This window comes from Xenopus laevis, chromosome 1L (genome assembly GCF_017654675.1).
Source record: "Xenopus laevis strain J_2021 chromosome 1L, Xenopus_laevis_v10.1, whole genome shotgun sequence".
Lineage (NCBI taxonomy): Eukaryota > Metazoa > Chordata > Amphibia > Anura > Pipidae > Xenopus > Xenopus laevis.
Window position 1 is genome coordinate 147684277 of NC_054371.1, and position 20143 is coordinate 147704419.

The 20143-nt window shown below is 37.7% G+C and overlaps 1 protein-coding gene across 2 annotated transcripts; it reads right to left on the reverse strand.

Annotated features, from left to right (window-relative positions):
* Positions 1-3180: 3180 nt before the first annotated feature.
* tdgf1.1.L (teratocarcinoma-derived growth factor 1, member 1 L homeolog) lies at positions 3181-19712 on the reverse strand. 2 transcript variants are annotated; one of them, XM_018249398.2, is made up of 7 exons: positions 19525-19712; positions 15321-15370; positions 10961-11176; positions 10533-10673; positions 9663-9777; positions 6157-6257; positions 3186-4691 (listed from the first exon to the last, which is right to left on the reverse strand). In XM_018249398.2, exons 1-7 carry the CDS (start codon positions 19539-19541, stop codon positions 4576-4578), a joined length of 756 nt encoding a protein of 251 aa, XP_018104887.1. In that variant the 5' UTR covers positions 19542-19712; the 3' UTR covers positions 3186-4575.
* Between the last annotated feature and the right edge of the window lie 431 nt (positions 19713-20143).

The window sequence follows — 20143 nt, forward strand, 5'->3', positions numbered from 1 at the left end:
AATGAAAAGAAGCATCAGGAAATAATAAGGCCAAGTTAAATTGAATCCTTTAGCAGCTGAATAGTAGCAAATGCTATATACTATATTTAGCGAGCTGTCCCGGAAAGAGAGCTATTAGGTATCCTGTGCTGCTCTGAGCTGCTTTAGCCAATAAAGGTGTTTTCCTGTTTCTTCAGTGAAGCCTAGAAGATCCTATCAAGGCCATAAAGCATCTTAAGCTGTAAAGAGGATGGAGATCCTCTGGAGTAACATATAGCTCAATTGGTGCATCACTTATCCTGCCGTGCACAGCAGGAACTGGAGCCGGGATCTGTACATCTTCTATAGAAAATATTGTGGCGATCTCCTGACTCACATTTCTTTTTAATTAAATAAATATTTATTTCTGAAACTCCATCATTTGAATAGTTTATTTGATCTGATTTAATTAGCCAGATGTGTGTGGATATTTTATTAATCATTGCATGCATTGTGTGCAGTGTTACACAAATAATTTTTAGAGGGCTGACAAAATTAAAAGGAGCAGCTGAGGTGTAATGTGTACAAAATGCAGTGGCTTGTATTGGAAAATGTATTAGAGATTATTTATCAAGCTTAACACAATGAATAAAATGCAAAATCAGGCACAATGTACCATGATACCATGATAGGGAAGTTCCTTTAAAAAATGCACAAAGTACTATGCCTCTCTAGGAGGGAGTGGGTGGCACATGGCTCTCCCTGGAATGCCTCTTAGCGTTTTTGTTATTTACTAAATAGGGAACACCAGGAACAGCAAGGTGCAGCCATTACAAATTATATAATTTGTACACAGATGCTAAATTGAACCAGTGGAGTTGCCTCTGCACTAAAATCTAGTATAAACAATGCTGTGGTAGACATGAGCAGAGATACAAGCAACTATTAATGATGTAACATGTATAGCTTGCTCAGACCATCCAGATGTACTTAATAACCAATAAGAATAAAAGCACAATATTGGCTAAAAATCATCTTGATCCTAGTTCACTGTAGGTTTGCAGAACTACTTACTTTGATGTTTTGGTCCTGTCTCGACACATGGTCTTTGGTGGTGATTCAAGAGCAACTCAGCCTGAGCTCTTTAAAGGGGAATTATCAGTAATGTGTTTAGCATTGACACCTCACTAATGAAGTCAGGGAGCACCGTATGCAAAACTTTGGTTAGTCAGAGCTTTAATTTGCCAAAAAAAAAATAAAATTTGAAAATGCAAAAATAAAAGAGCATTGTAATTGAAAATACTGTATATTAGACAAACATTTATTTCTCTGTATAAACAATCTCTAACTTATGGATCACCATGATTCCCAGAATACAGTCAAAAGTTCCTCCAACAATAAAAATATCAAAACAAGGTATATACATCTCCAAACCTAATTGGGGTCCCCTGGGGAAAAGAGTCAATGTTATATAAAATAAACACACATGTAAGCAGGTTGCAACCTTTTAATTCACAATTTCTCACAAACATATGATTGCAAGAACTAAACAAATGCATTGACCAATTAACATTTTACCAGCTACTAATTGCAAGTGGACTTTGATAAGCAGTCTCCACCAAATGCTCTTGTATCATTTCACTGAAGACTTTTGGCTCTTCCGAGGCAATTTGCACGGAATCTGAATGCCTGATCAATAAATGTCAAGATAAGGAAAGCAATGCAATTGGATCAGCTTTATACACGATATAAGAAAGACCAGACATTGCTGACCTCAAAGCAAAGCACTCAATTGTTATCTCTGGTCTCGGCTAAATTGTCATTTACTTTGTTTTATTTATCACAAGAGCTGACAGAACCCAGCATATGGCATTTCCAAACTCGGCTACTGCTAGTCTCCGTTTTCTTCATTTTATAATCTTAGCTCTTCATGGATGATTGCCATATGTCATGAAAATTGATAATGTACATGGTGTAGTGCCTAACAAAAACATATACCTCTGCTCCTGCCATTACTAGTGTCAACAAACCACAGACGGTTTCCAAATTTGACACAACACAAAAAAATTCAACTGTGACATGAAGGTGTGTTTTAATCTCTGAACTAGAGGGCATATCAAAGTTTTATATATATTTTTTTTTTTAATACATTTTTATAGACTAGCTGACTTAGATAAACATTCAAGTTTGTGGGACATGCAAGATAGTAAATAAATTATTTTTTTCTCATTTGTTTGGTGGGGGGGTATTATGACTTAGTTTACATGGCTGATGCATATTATATACAGAAGAATTGGTCACAGATTAATCTGGCTGGTCTGAATAGTAACATTTTGGCAACTTCCACTAAGAACAACAAAAATATGCAAATTATACTTGAGAGAAGAACTTGTAACTGTCCATGTGATTTACTGATAATGTATTTAAAGGTGAATGTGTACCCTGCTTATTTTTAGAGTATTATAATTTACTTTAGAAAAAAAAATAAGTAATGAGTCATGTACTAATATTTATAAGGCAGAATCATTCATATTGTGTAGACAAAACTTAATATGCACTCGAAAAAAAACAGCAATAATCTTTCAGAAGTTAATATGAAAACATTTATTCTTTGAGAAGGTAGAGTATCAGAAATTATGTTGTACAAATGTGATCCTACAGTAAATAACTGTAAAGACTATAGAGTTTACAAGCATACACAAAATGTAGAGAAACAAATCTTGCAACAGCTTTGTCGTTTCCCCCCACCCAATCCTTCTTTTTGCCAACATACGACTAAGTTCTTTTATAAATATATAAAATTTAAAGATATTACGGGCACATTAACTAAGCTCGAGTGAATGATTAGAATAAAAAAAAAAAAAAAGGTCCCCATAGGCTTTCTAGCCAATTTCTGATCGAAGGAAAATCGTTCGATGTATTAAAATCCTTAGAATTGTTCAAACGATTATTCCTTTGATCGAACGAATATTGCTAAATCCTTCGACTTCTATATTCGAAGTATTTAACTTTGAGGGTCGAATATCGAGGGTTAATTAACCCTCGATATTCGACCATTAGTAAATGTGCCGCCCAGTGTCGGACTGGGACACCAGGGGCCCACCCAAAAACCTTAGATCTGGGGCCCACCAAAAAAAAAAAAAAAACTTAGACGAGGGGCCCACTGTCAGTACTATTATTCTTCCTCTCCTCACTCAACCTCTATTCTCCTAGTCTCTTTTCTTTACATATTATAATCGATTATTCCATCTATTAAGCCTCTTTTGTCATAGAAATAGGGAACAGCCATGAAATAGGCCAAATATTTAGCAGCACAAGGGCTCACCGGGACTTTTCCTGGTATCCCGGTGGGCTAGTCCGCCACTGAATGTGCCCCCATATGTCCGCAATGAGTTCCATAATATTAAGACTAAAGTCTGGAACTCAAAGGTGACTTCTAATATCCTCAAGTTTTAGAACAGGGGTTCAATATTTTTAGAATTCAGTCATGTGACACAAATTACATCACAAAGCACTAGTTAAAAGGAAATAATTTACAGAATATCCATGGTTTGTGTATTGCCCATAGAAAAGCACAAGGCCAAAGTTAATTTTAGGATATTGAGTCATAGGACAGAAATTAAAACACTAAGCACCATTTATAAGGATATATGTTATAGTATATTGTTGGCTCGTCAATTATGGAAAAAAAACATACCCACTTCTGCAGAGTTTCATGACATATATTGTGAATTATATTTCTGTTGGTTTAATTATCCACCCTGTGACGTTGTTCTATTGTTACAAGTTTTTATAATAAACATCATAGTACATATTTTTTTTCCCCCAACATTTCACTCACTTGTATGTAGTCTAATTTTATTACTAGCAATTAGTGGTGTGTTCTGTTAGATCTATCCAGAGCAAGGCACCAGGTAAATCAAATTGCCTGCTGATGGTCTCATTAGTCATGCACCATGGTGCTTGCTTGCTGGCACATTTCCCTGCATAAGTCACACAGAAGACAGGGAGGACAGATGTTCTGAAGATGTACATCCATAGACTGTTACTTGGGGTGACTTTAACCTTGAACAGACTATTCCTGATTTTACTGAAGCATGCTTACTACAACAATCATACCACCAGTCCAAATTCTTTGGCTTGGTGGATCGCCCTTGTGGGCATTAGTGCAAGACAAGTCCTATCAACTCTTCGTTAGATTTACTATAGGCTTATATAACCCAACTATATTTAGCACTTTCTGAAACTCCATGTGATTAATTTATACAAGCAGCTGGACTATCACAAATCTTAAGCCGATATCACCATACATGGCTAGTTTGTTTGGCAAGATCACCATACAAGTGGAACTCTGCTCAATTTTGATCAGATAAAAAAAGTGCCATAAGTCTATATCATGATTTACATATTACATTTAAAAGAATGGCTTGAATTTAATACCGATGATAAATAGAAATATACATAATTTTGAATGTAGAGCAGAAAGAATATGTAAAATAAATATCTAGCATGTAAAATAAATATCTAGCATTTCATAAAAATCTAAAATATAAGAATTGAATTCAAGTTCTATATAGGATTAACACTATACCAAGATGCTTTCTTTTAAAGAAAACCTTAGTGCGATAATGTGTTACTGGCAGCAATAAGCAAAAACCATGCGATGAGGCAGGATCTTACTCTTGGGCTGCTTGACAAAAATATCTGGGATTCTTCCACATAATCCTTTGCATCTGCAAATAAAAAAAAAAAAATTGTATTAGGGCTAACAAAAGGTTAGGTTGAATATATGTATGACTATAAAGACAATCTGATCATGCAGGTAGTGCCATTTAATTTTCCTCTTGAGAAAAGTACACAAAGAGCATGACCTCAATGATTGAATCCAAATCCTCCCTAAACGCTCATCCTATCTGCTTTATCTCTTTCCTAAATGTACATTCTAAGTGACAGTGGTTGGATGAAGAAGGCTTATTTTGACAAAAATTTCCAAAAGATCCACTTCCTAAAGGGACAAATTCATTGTGCATTTTAGGTATTTAAAGAGACACCACAGCTATTGTACGTCACAGCTGTAACATTTAAAGGAATTTTACAGTATAAAAATAAAAACTGGGTAAATAGATAGGCTGTGCAAAATAAAAAATGTTTCTAATATAGTTAGCCAAAAATGTAATTTATAAAGGCTGGAGTGACTGGGTGTCTAAAATAATAGCCAGAACTCTACTTCCTGCTTTTCAGCTCTCTTGATTTACACTGACTGGTTACCCTGGCTACCAGGCAGTAACCAATCAGTGTCTTGAGTGGGGAGGGGGGCACATGGGTCATATCTGTTGCTTTTGAATCTGAGCTGAATGCTGAGGATCAATTACAAACTCACTGAACAGAAATGTACCATGTGGCCCCCCTTCAAGTCGCTGACTAACTTGGAGTTATAGAGCTGAAAAGCAGGAAGTAGTGTTCTGGCTGTTTTATTACACATCTAGCCTTTATATATATAACATTTTTAGCTAACTGTATTAGAAACATTTTTTATTTTGCACAGCCTATTTACCCAGTTTTTATTTTCACACTGAACAATTCCTTTTAATATATAATAACACAAATATTTTATTAATAGAAATTCTGATTAAGAAGAGGCACCTTACTGCTGTAAATACCCTCAGTTCAAAACGTTTCATCATTCTGAGTGATTTTTGGTATTCTGAATGGGCAAAAACCATAATGCCCAGAAATGGATTAATGTGCCAATATGGATATGGATATAGAAAGTGCCAATAACCTTGCAATATTATTGCATTTCTCCCCTTCCTAAAAACACTGCAATTGTTTATTCAAAATTAAATAGATTTTATGCTGCCTTTATTATAATGTATATAGGATATTAGGACATCCCATTAGATAATTGCTGGAGGCAATTTACCTAAAGGCTTAGCAGTTAACAGTGGAGTGATTATCCAGAGAGGACATTTTTTTTCCCCAAAAACTTTTCTCTGAATATTCCACTTAGTGGCAGGACCCAGAATCCATTAATATTTATGAATTTTGTATAGATGTGTTTTAATCCAATATTTTTCAAAATAAAATAAGTGAAAAACATTGACTTTGTCTGTTTTGACTGGAGAACTGAACGTCCCTTTACAATACTAAGCCCGGCAGCACATGACTTAGCACACCCAACCCAGGCGTTATACATACCACAGTCACCAGATGGGAAGCAGTGCATGGTTCCGTACATACATCGGCATAAAGCACACTTCTTCTGTAGCCAATGGCCATGTGGAACAATGCCACATTTCCTGTATGTTGAAAGCATAGTAAACATTTACAAATACAAGGACTGCCAACTGTATAGCAAACTACAATAAGTACAATCCAATGCGAGTGATGCTCAACTATAACTCACCGCTTGTTGTAGTGCCAGGTGCAAGCTGCTGGTCCCCCTGCCAGGGACCCACATATAACTCCAAAAAAACACATGCTGCAGCATTCTGAATCCTGTGAAAGTGGTTTATTGTGCCAACAAACCCTTTTTGTTGGCACAATAAACCACTTTCACAGGATTCGGAGTGCTGCAGCGTGCGTTTCTTGGAGCTAATTACAATAAGGTTATGCATAGTGCAGTAACTTAAAGTGAACCTGTTACCCAGACACAAAAAGCTGTATGATAAAAGTCCTTTGCAAATGAAAAATGATATCCAATTTCTATTTTTTATTAAAGTATTCATAGTTGTTGTAAGCTCATTTAAAAATCTCATCTGTTAGTCAAATATTGTCTACCCCTCCTCTATGCCTTTGTCATAGAGGAGGGGCAGATATTACTTTCACTTTTCATTATGCACTTCCTAGATGTCACTGCACTCCACACATTCCCCGTTCTCTTCACCATTTGTGTAGCCAGGGCATGGGGATGGACATCAGGTCCCCCATTATGGTGCACAAACAAGATTCTGAGATGATACAAAGCTTGCCTTAATAACAAGTGTCCACAAAATAGCTCCTGCCTGCTATAATTATGGATTCCAGGACCGAAGGAAACAAGATTCAAATAATTTCTATAGTGTAATTAAAGTTCATTTTGCTTGACTATTCGGATAAAATCGGATTTTGAATATTTTTGTTGGGTGACGGGTGCCCTTTAAAGCAGATGTTAATCATCATTGTTAACTTCTTAAGCTCAATTATATTTTGTCGCACCATCCACTAAATATAGGCTCCAATGGGGCTTGATGTGCAACTCAGCTCTGAAAACATATTTAAACATTAGCCTCTCTGCCTAAACTCTGCTCTCATCTACACGTGGTGGACCCTTTGAAGCAGAGTAACCCACTCAGAGGTTGTGGTAACCAAGCCCTTCAGAAGAGTTGGTTGGTGAGCCAATGTGAGATGGGGGTCCTGGCAGGGAAACCCAGAGGTAAATTTGGGATCTGGCCTGCCTGGATGGGGTGAGCCAGCAGTGGATGGTGGCAAAAGAACTGCATATGTCAATGGCATTGCCCATGAATATAGTTAGAAGGGACAGGTGGTGTTTCTAAGCTGCGGTGAGGGCAGGCTGCCTAGGGGAGGGAACCTAAACAAAGCCACTGGTACTCCCAAGTTCTGGGTTGGGTGTGGGGCCAACAACCCCACCCCAGAAAAACCAAGAAACAAAGGATGCTGTGAAAGATGATTTCTATGAGCTCTTGGAATGAGCTTATGATGATGGACGACAGCATGATGTCAAGATAGTATGCGACAACATGAATGCCAAGGTAGGTAAAGAGATTCAGCCTGACCATTGGTGCAGAGAGTCTGCACAACGAGTCTAACAATAATAGTTATAGACTAGTAGGTATTGCCACTAGCAAGGACATGTCTGATTGCAGTGCAAAAAGTTTCCCCACAAGGATATACATAAACAGACCTAGAAGTCACCAGATAGGTCCACAAGCAATCAAATCACTTGAGAAAGGGCTCTGACCCAAAACAAGTAGTGTTTGCACTGCTAAATAAAGCAGTTTAAATTACTGCCTCTGAAGCTGTTTATTCCACCCATCTCTTACCCCGATTGCCTTGGGAGTGTGACAAAAACTCCAGGAACTTTGCAGCTCTAAGCATCTAGAAATCATACGCTGGCACCTTAAAACTTTGTTTTATTTCAAGAAATCAAATGTGACTACATCCATTGCATCTGAGCCATGCCTCATGTCAAAGTCCTGCAGAGGGACAGATGACATTAGAGCACTTTACATGAGAGTTGGGGATTTCAGCTTAGAAACGTCCTGGTAGAGGGAAACAAATGGTGAACTAATAGCAGAAAGCACCAAAGTCATTGAGAGGCTGGCAGAACACTTTGAAAAATTGCTGAATGATAGGTCAGGCCTGGATGCAGATGAAGACCTCGATGGGGGCCCAGAGGTTGAAGTACAGGAGCCAAGTTTGGAAGAGGTCAGGGGAGCCATTTGTAGGATGAAGAATAATAAAGCACCGGGAAAGGATGCAATCACAGTGGAGGAGAGAGGCTACATTCAACTCTCCATTTGCTCATTTTGAGCATCTGGAAAGATGATGCCTAAAGAATGGGAAGTGGCAATTGTGTGCCTCATACACAAGAAAGGATCCAAGCTGGTGTGCAATAAATATAGGGGTATATCATTGCTAAACGTGGTATACAAGTTGCTCACCAAGATACTGGTCAACAGGCCGGAGCGGTTAGCAGAGAAAATAACTGGAGACTACCAGTCTGGTTTCCGTAGCGGCAGATCCACCACAGACCATATTTTCTCCATTCGCTGTATTGCAAAAGTGCTACAAAGTATAAAGTAACAATGCATCATCTGTTCATCGATTATAAACAGGCCTATGACAGCATGGATAACAGGTACCTGCTTTAGGGGGGTAGCAAACAGGGAGATTTAATCACCCAAATGCCTTCCCACTAGCAAGAACGTGAATTGCCGGCAGGATGGCATATGCGTTGCTTCGGTTTTCTGCCGGCCTAAGTTGCCACACAAGGAAACTTAAGGCTACTTTGGAAAACTGAAGCGAGTCTTATGCCATCCCTCTGGCAATTCACATTATTGCTGGTGGGAAAGCATTTTTGGGGAGATTAGTTGCCCACAGTAGCAACCATTTATCTCAGATGACAATCTGCCTGTGTGCCATCACCCTTGGACTCAGGCCTCACTTGGAATCCCTCGAAAATATTGCCGGCTGGTTTGAATGACGTTGTGCAATTGTCTGTACACAACTATCCACAGTCATCACCTCAATTTTCTCTTTTGTTTCTGTGGTCAGCACAGGTTATTCCTCCATACTGTGGCACAGGGTTCCCAACTCTCTTTACAATTGGGTGAATAATGGGAGATGAAAGGTGTCCAAGTATTAATAATCAGTGACAGTTTTAATTTGATCTAGAATTGTAGCAGAAACTAGTGTTGGGCTTGGCAGCGTGATGTTGTCAAGTGTAAAGATTCCAAAGTGGTCACAATTTGTGGAGGGGAATGTTGTGATTGGAAGAGAATTCCAATAGTCATTGTGTGGCATGATAACAGTTTCAGAAATTTCCAGACCGTTTTTCTTTTTAGAGATGATTTGTTTAAGAGATTTTTAATCTGATGACAATTAATTGCAACACCAGGTCAGAAGGTTTAAGTGCTAATTAGTTATGGACACATTTTAGCATTGTATCTGCATAAATAACATGTAAAAGGTATTGTACACACCGGTTATGTACATGAAGCTCGCAATATCTTCCAGTATAGTGTTTTGGACATGCACAGAAGCTTCCTAGAACACATGTCCCTCCATTCTTACAACAATTCTTGTCTAGTGCATGATCTGGGAGAAAAAAAAAAAAAATTTTCAGACAAGACATAGTAGTTAAATTACACATGTAGCAGATATATGCACAGTGCATATGACTGATCTAAATTAGTTGTTGCTGATGTGGCTCTGCATTTTGAAAATGGAAAGACCACAGCCTTTGGGCAATGGCACACATGATATTTGCTCAATAAAAGCCAATTAAACAGGCATCTCAAAAAAAGGTGCGTCACTCTGGAGCTTTGATAACAGAAAAAAATTATAGCATAAAATATCAGGCAATAATCCACAGCAAACAATTTCATATCCCATCATGGCAATATAGCAAGAATTTTGAAGAACCACCAACTAGTGCCACTGCCTTTGGGTGCAACTCACAGGAACAACTAGGTTAAATCATTCTCTAAAATAGAGTATTCAAGCTGATTTCAGGTTGAATGGAAATTGGACAATTAAAGATTTAGAAAAGTAATATTAATGATTAAAACAAGGATACCCCTTTATTAAAGAGATGAACGTCCAAATACAAGGTCTATTCATTTGGATGTAGCTTGCTCCAGAGAGAAATCCTGGATGCTATGAATAAACACAGATAAACAAGATTTGCTCTGGATAATATATCCATGGCTTTAGCGGATGTAACTATTTCTGCAGGTATGGCATATTCAATTACAAGATACTTATTGTATGAGGTGAGTTAATGACTGCATGTGTAGATGTGGGAGGCATTACATAATACAATAGCCAGATAGCTATAAAGCATGCCTTACTTTTTGTCAGGCCAATAAATGGGATGGTTTCTACGGAGCTTTTTTCCTTCCCTGCATGGTCAACATGCTGCAGAAGTTTCTGTACGTAGGTATCCTCAGAAAGCTCAGAGCCAGCATTGATCATGGTTCCATTCTGCTTTGCTATGAAAACAAAATAAAGACTAAATAAGAAAAATGAAAAGAGAAATAGAGTTCAATAATACTGTAACATTTACTATACAAGCCTTTTTCAAAAGACAAAATGTGGGTCATTTTCTTGGTGTCATGATCTGCTCAAATGGGCTTACATCCCAAGTTCAATATGATTTTTTATAATCATGACAAAATTTCCAGCATGCCTTTCATTTGTTACATACATAATTTTATGTTTAATAGTCAGAGCAAATAACACTAAATTTAAAATATTGTGACAGGCTTGAAAGACCCACCTGTGGCTGGTGGACACCCATTACAGTCAGAAGTGTGTGAACGACCTACTGTTGGAAGCAGGCATACTGGCAAAGTTGCGTTGAACAGTTTCTTGCAGGGAGGCAGAGTACAGACTGGGACACCGGCACTGTAATTGCACAACAAAATGCTTCTGCAAATTCTCCATCTATCTGTATTCCTCGCACAGCATTCCTCTCCTGAAGCCTCCAGGACCCCTATCATTTAGCAGATGCACAGGCAGAATGCCGTTAGCCATAAAGGGGGTCTCCATTCACTGTATACCCCCCCCCCACCATTTCTCAGTGGTGACCACACACACAGTACCCAAGCTTCTCCCGCAGGCTCTGCTCTAACCCCCACTCCTGGAGGATCAAATTCGCTACCTGGTGCACAATCACCTCACAGATTCTACAAGCTATTCATTCCTCGACAGAACAACAGATTGCCCCTTTTCACTAGCCTACCTACCAAATTTATTAATAGGTGAATTTTCACCTCGGAAGGCTTCATCATACAACTTCATCAGATGCTATTTTGCAGCGAATATGCGCATTTATCAAAATGCAAAGTTTCGCCTCAGCAAATGAACGCCGACATACTTTTCACTTTTCCAGCGAGACTTAGTCTCTTAATCCTATCAAAGTCGAAGGATTTACCGCATTTCATTCGATCGAAGGAAAAATCTATTAAATCCTTTGAATCGAGCGTTTCGAAGGATTTTAATCCATCGATCGAACGATTTTCCTTCGATCAGAAATTGCTAGGAAAGCTTTCAACCCCCAAAGTTAAATCCTTCGACTATCGGAGTCGAAGGATTTAGCGCAATTCATTTGATCAAAGGAATAATCGTTCGATCGATTAAATCCTTCGAATCGAATAATTCGAAGGATTTTAATCCATCGATCAAACGATTTTCCTTCAATCCCAAATTGCCTAGAAAGCCAATGGGGACCTTCCCCATAGGCTAACATTGGTGCTCGGTAGGTTTTAGGTGGCGAAGTAGGTAGTCAAAATTTTTTTTTAAAGAGACAGTACTTAGACTATCGAATGGTCGAATTGTCTAAACGATTTTTAGTTCGAATCGTTCGATTCAAGTAGCCAATTCGATGGTCGAAGTAGCCAATTCGATGGTCGAAGTAGCCAAAAAAAAAACTTCTAAATTCGAAGTATTTTTCATTCTAATCCTTCACTCGAGCTAAGTAAATGTGCCCCCACATCTTAGGTCAATTTATATATGGCTGGTACATACAGGTCATATATAGGTCTATTAGTGATAGTTGGTAAAATTACTGGCCCATTTATCATTAAAAAATGCCAAAGGAAGCAAAATAAAGACAAAACAGAACTTCTGTTGTCCTAGACATGAGCCCACCCTAAAACAGTGTAACATGAGCTTCAAATCGTTTAAAAAAAAAAATAAAAAAAAGTGTATATAATATACATTTAACAGTTACAACTTGTAAACATAATCCCACATAAAAATATGAAAAAATGCCAGCAGTCTTTTTTTATGACTTTTTTTGGCATACAGGATAGGATGTCACTGGCATAATATTGTTGAGAATATAGCGTAATCTTATCAATTTGCCAGGTAGAACCAGGCAAAAGACTCTGGTGAAAAGGAAATGGATTGAAGAGTTCACACTTTGCAGAGTAACAATCGTTCACCTTAGCAAAAATTTGCCTGCCAAACCGTCTCTAGCATTGAGCTTTTTGCCGAAAATTGTCTGCTTCACCTTTCATTAAACTAGCAAAGTCCCTGTGAATTGGCCCAAAAAGCCCACTTTGTCCTTTAGTAAATCTGCCCCCTTGAGTGAACTGACACTTTACTGTCCACCCTGAAGCAGTCAGCCTCTGAATTGGTCTGGCCACACTGGTCTTGGTCCTGCCTCAATGTGTTTCTAGGCCAAAAGAGGAAATGAACAGCTTCTGCTCCTCCTTATATAGGCTCCTCCTTATACAGCAGAATCCCCCAACCTTAGGAGTTGGTGGCACCTGCTGGTTGAACTGAAATATTGCCCAAACTATTTACACAAAATAAATCCTTGGTTCCCCTCCTTACATGTTCACATTTATGCAACAGTTCAAAAACATGGATTCTTTGAGAGAAATGTACATTTTTCATGTAGCACCAACTTATTTTCAGATGATATGTATGTAATTCACACACTAGTCCCTGTTGTAATGCATTTTACAGTCTAAGGTCCCTATAACATTCATAAACTATAATAGTTTTATTATTGCCCCTTGGATAGTTACACTGCAAGTTTTTATTTCACATAACACTTTCTTAAAGGCTTGGAGGTAAATGTTTACCACAATAAAAAAAAAAAAAAAAAACCCAACACATTTCCATGGTCTATTTACTCTGTTTAAATCCAATAGTTGTGTGTATATATATGCACACCATGTACTCGAGTCTTCAGCTAATCCTGTCAAATTTTAAAAGCAGATGACACTAAACTTTGCCAAGGGGGACATATGTATTTTATAGGACAGCGATTACAGGGTAGACCCAAGTGTTGAACATAAGATTATGCGCCTGGGATTAAAAACATGCAAGCCACTTATACCCTTAATGGCACTTGGCTAGGGAAATTCTTGATGGAGAAGGACCTGGGGGTATTTGTGGATAATTAATTTAGCTAAGCAAGCAATGCCACTCTGCGACAGCAAAGGTATGCTAAATATTATCCTGTATAGATTAATGATAAAAACAGTATTAAGCCCCATTTAGAATATATACACACAGGTTTCAAAAAGGACTTTCTAATAGAATAAAATTAAAGAAGACCAACTAAGCCAATAAACAACATGGAAGGTCTCTGTTATGAAGAAAGGTTGGAATCATGTAAAAATATATGAAGCCTCAGTTAGGAAGAAAGGTTGGAATTATTTACACTGGAACGGTGCCCTTAGATCACGTACAATATATAATGGCAACATACAATAAATTCTACTTAATTCACCAGTAGACCCTTTCACAAGATCAAGAACAATTTTTTTTATACAGATCTACTGCTGGCTTATCCGGTTAGAAGAAAGAAGTTTCCTTCTTAAAGGGGTGGTTCACCTTAAACGTAACTTTTAATATGTTGTAGAATTGCCAATTCTAAGCAACTTTTCAATTGGTTTTCTTTATAATTTTTTTTTATAGTTTTATAATTATTTGCCTTTTTATTCTGACTCTTTGCAGCTTTCAAATGGGCGACGCTGACCCCTTCTAAAAAGCAAATGCTCTGTAAGGCTACAAATGTGTTGTTATTGCTAATCAGGTCTTTCCTATTTATATTCCAGTCTCTTATTATTCAAATCAGTGCATTGTTTCTAGGGTAATTTGTACCGTAGCTACCATCTTAGTTAAAATGAAAATTGAAGAGCTGTTGAATAAAAAGCTAAATAACTCAAAAACCTTAAATAAAAAATGAAAACCAATTGGAATTCGTCTCAGAATATCACTCTCTACATCATACTAAAAGTTATCTCAAAGGTGAACAACCCCTTTAAAAGGACAGGACTGGAGTCTGCAAGGCCCACTGGGGCTACTACCCCAGGGGCTCCCACACCGTCAGCCCCTTCCCCCCTCGTGCACACCATTTACTTAGTTTTGCTGGGAAAGGGATATCAGCAGGGGATCAATGGTCGAGGGCAGGTGGGGACCGGGTCTATTTTTTTCCCAGCCCAATCTGACCCTGCTGAAGGAGTTGAAAATATTTGTTTTTTTACTGTGAAGTTGCAGAATGGTCTCCAATAGTAGATACAGTATATTAGATTTGGGTGACTATTAAGTAAGTTAGAAAATTTAATTTAAAATTAAATGAATCTTTAGTACAAAGTTGGTCTAGGGGCTGGTCCAATTACCTTTTTTGAGATAAGTTATTTTTTTCCCCTTTCACATATTAGAAATGCTTCAGAAGGGAATTTTCCACCTTCCACTGCAACATGTAGCAGTTTTCATTTTGACAGAAGGGATGTGTATGACATTAAGGAATGTGTATTTCTTCAAACTTTACTACTATTTTACTTTCCATCTATGTATGCATTACCATATGACTGGCATCTTGGGAGACTAAAGCTGGCAGTAGCAACGTTACAAAGGCAGAAATGCCTTTTGCTCCATTGCCAATAAGCTGATTTTACCTAGGTACTGTAGTCTACAGGAATAGCTTATTTCAAATATCCAACATACTGTAGCTTGTGCCAGCACTCTGTCTATGATTAGCCTTATTAATTCTTCCCCAAAGCGCCACTTGAAAGACATAACCTTGACCCATTCTCATTATAATAGCAGCAGTTTTTTCCCTTAATGAAACTTTAGATTGAACCACAAATTTATTTAGAGAAATAGAAGACACTTACGAGTTCCCAAGCGAATTACAGCAGACAGCTGGACAGTCAGGTAAAAAAGTCTAATGAGTAAAGAAAAAGCATTTTAAATTAGTTTTGGTGTTCAAGTGCAAGAGGTAAATATTCAAACAATTACTTAGCTTTTTTCCTAGTTACTTAATGACCTGCCCTCATGTTTTTTATAAAATGTACAATACCATTATAAATCAGCCAATGGAGCAAATTAATGAAGTGCAGTAAAACAGTACATCTTTCTAACTAACATTAAGCATTGCATTATGGTTCTGAATGTAGAATAACCTATTGTAGCAAACAATCAGACTTTTGCTCTGCAGCCATATACAGTAGACCAGTGATCCCCAACCAGTGGCTCCTGAGCAACATGTTGCTCACCAACCCCTTGGATGTTGCTCCCAGTCGCCTCAAAGCAGGTGCTTATTTTTGAATTTGTGGCTTGAAGGCAAGTTTTGGTTGCATAAAAACCAGGTCTAATGCAAAAACATAACCTCTTGTATGCTGCCAGTCCACATAGGGGCTACAAAATAGCCAATCACAGACCTTATTTGGCATCCCCAGGAAATGTTTTCATGCTTGGTTGTTTCCATACTTTTTTTACATTTGAAAATGGCTCATGGGTAAATAAAAAAAAAAAAAAAAAAAGGTTGGAGACCCCTGCAGTAGAGCAATGCATTCCAGTTTGCTATGCACCCATGCCTATACAGTGCAGCCAGTTGTATTTATTCCATTTTGCTCTTCAGCCATGTGCTTACAATGCAGTGCAATTTTATGAATTTCATTAAGCAACCACATCTATGGGTAAAAAGGCCAGATCTAACTTCACACCACCAGTAAAAGTGAACAATAATTGTTGTAAGATATTGAATTAGAGGAAAGAAATTATGCGTCAGATTCTCTATAATTCTATATATGGTGGTCTTATTATAGTTTATTTGCCTGCCCTAATGTTTGCTTTAAATAGAGGTCACTTTATCATTTATATAGCAAATAAAGTACACCCTCTTATAAAATCCTTATATTTTACAAGTTACCGAGGAGTTCCATGGCCAGATAAAAGCATGAGGCTGAAGGCTTAATACAAGTCATGGAACTCTGAAGTGACTTTGAATATCCGCATATCTTGAAACAGGGAGTACTTTATTTATTAGAATACACAAGTTTCAGTTAGTCATGTAACAGGAATTACATCAGTAAACTCTGATTATAACCAATGACATCAGTAAGCACAGTTTATACAACGAAATAGTTTTTTTTTTTTTTTTTACAGGCTATTCATGGCTCGTGTGTAACTCGTTATAACCCTCCTTAGATACTGGTCATTACACAGCATAAAATATGAAAGATCTCTTTAAAAAAATGAACAACTGACAATAGCATTTGGGCTCAGTTGCTATCAATGCTGCCTTAAATTGTTGGGGACCCGAGCACTCTGGAATCCTCCCACACTTCAAAAAAAAGGCTACATTAACTGGCTAACTGGTTTCTTACCAATGCTTGAATTTGCAGTGGTGTCCAGTAACATTTAGCTATGCTTCCGACCATTAGTACAATGTTTTAAAAATGCCTAGGCTGGATAATAGGAAATTATTTGATATCTCTCTGTATGAAGTCAACAAGTAGATCAGGAGTCTAAAACCAGCCAACTGTACATAGTTATAACACCAAAAGCATAAGTCGGATGTGTATTGGAGCAGAGAAAGACTAATGAAATGTTTAGGGGCCATATAGCCCAGCCCAAGGCCTTTTAGATGAATATTTAAATATACTTGATTGCTCTCCTAGATTCGGGATAAACACTTATTTGTAGTGCTTGATATTTGTGGAACTATGTCTGATAAAACTCGGTATCACTGCTCTTGAAAGTGATTCCCAAGGTGGTTAAATAACCGCATTAGTGTGGACGTTTGTCAAGATGTTCAGAGCAATCTGAGAAAATGGATTTTTGTTGGACTGTTATGGTGAACTATAGGGGGGTTGTGGATGCACACCTGAGGCCAATTTCAAAAAGTTTAAAGCCCTGTCTAAGTAATTCAAGTAAATATGCAAGTGCATGTAATTTTGAAACAGGGTTTTTTTGTCACAAAGTTATGATCATAATATTGATAAGCCACCATACCACGTCAAGGTAAAACCCCACATGTTATGGTGAACTGTATTGACAATGCATTGGATGGAGTGACTGTATGTGGAGAGGAGAACAGATTAACAAGGAGAAGCAGAGAGTATTTAGTAGGGAAGGACTGCAGTTTAGATGCAGGAGATACAGCATAAAGCTTAGGTTAAAATTGGCACATACATCAGGGTGGCCAGTAAAGTCTAATTTATCTTTACTCTTCTTCCTGTGGAGACAAGTCTAAACTACAATTTGATGTATGTGCAACCTCAGTTTAGCCTGTACAAAGAACCAGAACTAGGGCTAAGCAGCAGAGGCACCTGCCTATGGATCAACCATTTAGGTAAAATAATTATTGTAATTATTCAACAGCTCCTTGTCTCTCCTCTCCCTTATTATGTCAGTTGATATGTGCCTTCTACTAACTCTGCAGATAGCAGTGGTAATGGTATGATAGGACCATAGGGGGGTAGTTGAGACACACTGATGGTAGTGTGTGGTTGCTTTGTCACTTGGGTGGCACAGGCCCAAGCAGTACTCTTTAATTAAAAGATACATATTTAAATGAGAAACTTGCTCTCTCTCTGCCTGCTCAGCATGAGAGGAAGCCATCACCGACCTCCTATTGTGAATACACAGCTGGATATTAAAAATGCTAATTTTGAGTAGTATAAAAACGGCTTATGGTTCTGGAAAAGCAGAAGCCTGAAAAGTACAAGATAGTCAAATATACGCAATCTGTACTTTAGCCATTGTTTCATATATTAACTTTAGGAACCATATCCCAAAAAGTAAAAGTACAATTGGAACCTGGTTTTCCAGATTGTTATAGGATGGAACTATGTTTCACATCAAGAATGTCCTGCTGAATGTATTTTTCATACATTTGAGGACAAAGGGGCATTAAAGTGAAATAACAGCGAGGAAAAAGAATACTTAAGCCTGTTAGATAAATAACCATATTTATAACAAATTGCAGACTGCAAAGAGCTAAAACTCACACACAGGCATCTATTTAAATGCATGCTAAGGTGTCACAAATACGTTGTTTTTAAATGCTAGTAACAGCATTTTTTTTCCCTTCAAGCTGTCGATTACAGTTATTTGTAAAAACAATTGCTACAGAAAGCAGTATTTGCTTAACTCCTACTTGTAACTTTTTAAACAATGTTGCAAAAGTCTTTAAAAAGTCTGTTAATCAGCTGGATGGTCTTACATTGTATCAACAGTCTGAGCCACTAGGGCAGAAAATAGACGGTCAACACTGCTTTCAATAGAATTACATATACAAATAACTTAAAAACCACAGAAAATGTGTTGCTAAATTTTGTGCTAAGGGTGCACTAAGATTGGCATCTCAAACAAGCACAAAAAGGTACAAAAAATGCCCTTATAAGAGCACTAAAAGAATCGTAAACAGGCAGATGATAGTTTCTTAGAATAGGCCCATCTAAAACAGTTGAAGTTCATGTAAAGGTGAACTCCCCCTTTAAGCCAGGGAAAGGCAACTTTTGGATGTTGCTGAACTGTATCTCCCAGAATTCAGTTGTTGAAAAACAAGCAAATGAAAACAATATTGGATATTTGTTTGGGTTACAAATCAGATGTTTTGCTTAGCCTGTTAAAGCAGGGGCCCCAGCCGTTTTTTTTTTTTTAACCTGTGAGCAACATTTAAATGTAAGCACAAACCTGACAAAAAGTTGCAGGGGGTGCCAAATATGGGCTGTGTGATTGGTTATTTGGTAGCTCCTATGTGGACTGGCAGCCTACAGGTGGATCTGTTTGGCAGTACACCTGGTTTTTATACAACCAACACTTGACTCCAAGCCTGGAATTAAAAAAAAGCACCTGCATTGATGCCACTGAGAGAAAAGATTGCTTGTGAGCCAAGGGTTGGGGATATTCTGCTTATAGCATTGAGCTTCCAGCTCATCAAAAGAATCAATACACATGAAAAAAACATGCAGCAATGTTGTCTCTGTGCTAAATGCATGTGTGTGTGTGTGTGTCCTCCTGCCATTTCATGTCTGTAGCAGAAAATTAAAGTCAACTTTACAAGAGAGAAGTAATTTAATTGACTCTTACCTTTTAAGCCAGACCATGGCACAGTCCTGCTCCAACTAAACTGGAAGATAGATAAAATAAAATATCCAACACAATTCCAGCCAGTACCTTATCCATTAGGCTTTATACTACATATCAATTAGTGAGCTACTGAGATGCAATTATCACATGTATGTCTCACATGAAGCCCCTCCCAGGAGGAAAGGTGTTGTCATGCTGAAGAAACCCCTGAGTGCTCATTTCTGCCAGAAAAAGCCTTCTCTGAGATACTCAGAGAAACAATAGAGTCTGATTAAATCACTTCAGCTCTTCTTTTCTTTAAAAAATAATTAAGACTCTTTTATTATGCAAAAAGGGTAAGTGTTAAGCAAGAAAGTGTCATTTACATAAAGCTGTTGGACAACCTAGGTTTTGCACTGTGCTTTCACCAGCACCTTCATTTAGAAAGAGAAACTTTCAACAGTTTTTTTTGGCACAAGAGAACTGCCCAAAACAGCAAATGGAAATGCTGACCTTTCAGTGTAGTCTCCCCATACTTTTCTTTACTATTAGTGTATTTAAAGGGGCCCTTCACCTTAATTGAAACTTTTAGTATGCTACTGACAATTGTGTTTAGTTTTCATTTTTATCGTGTTGCTTA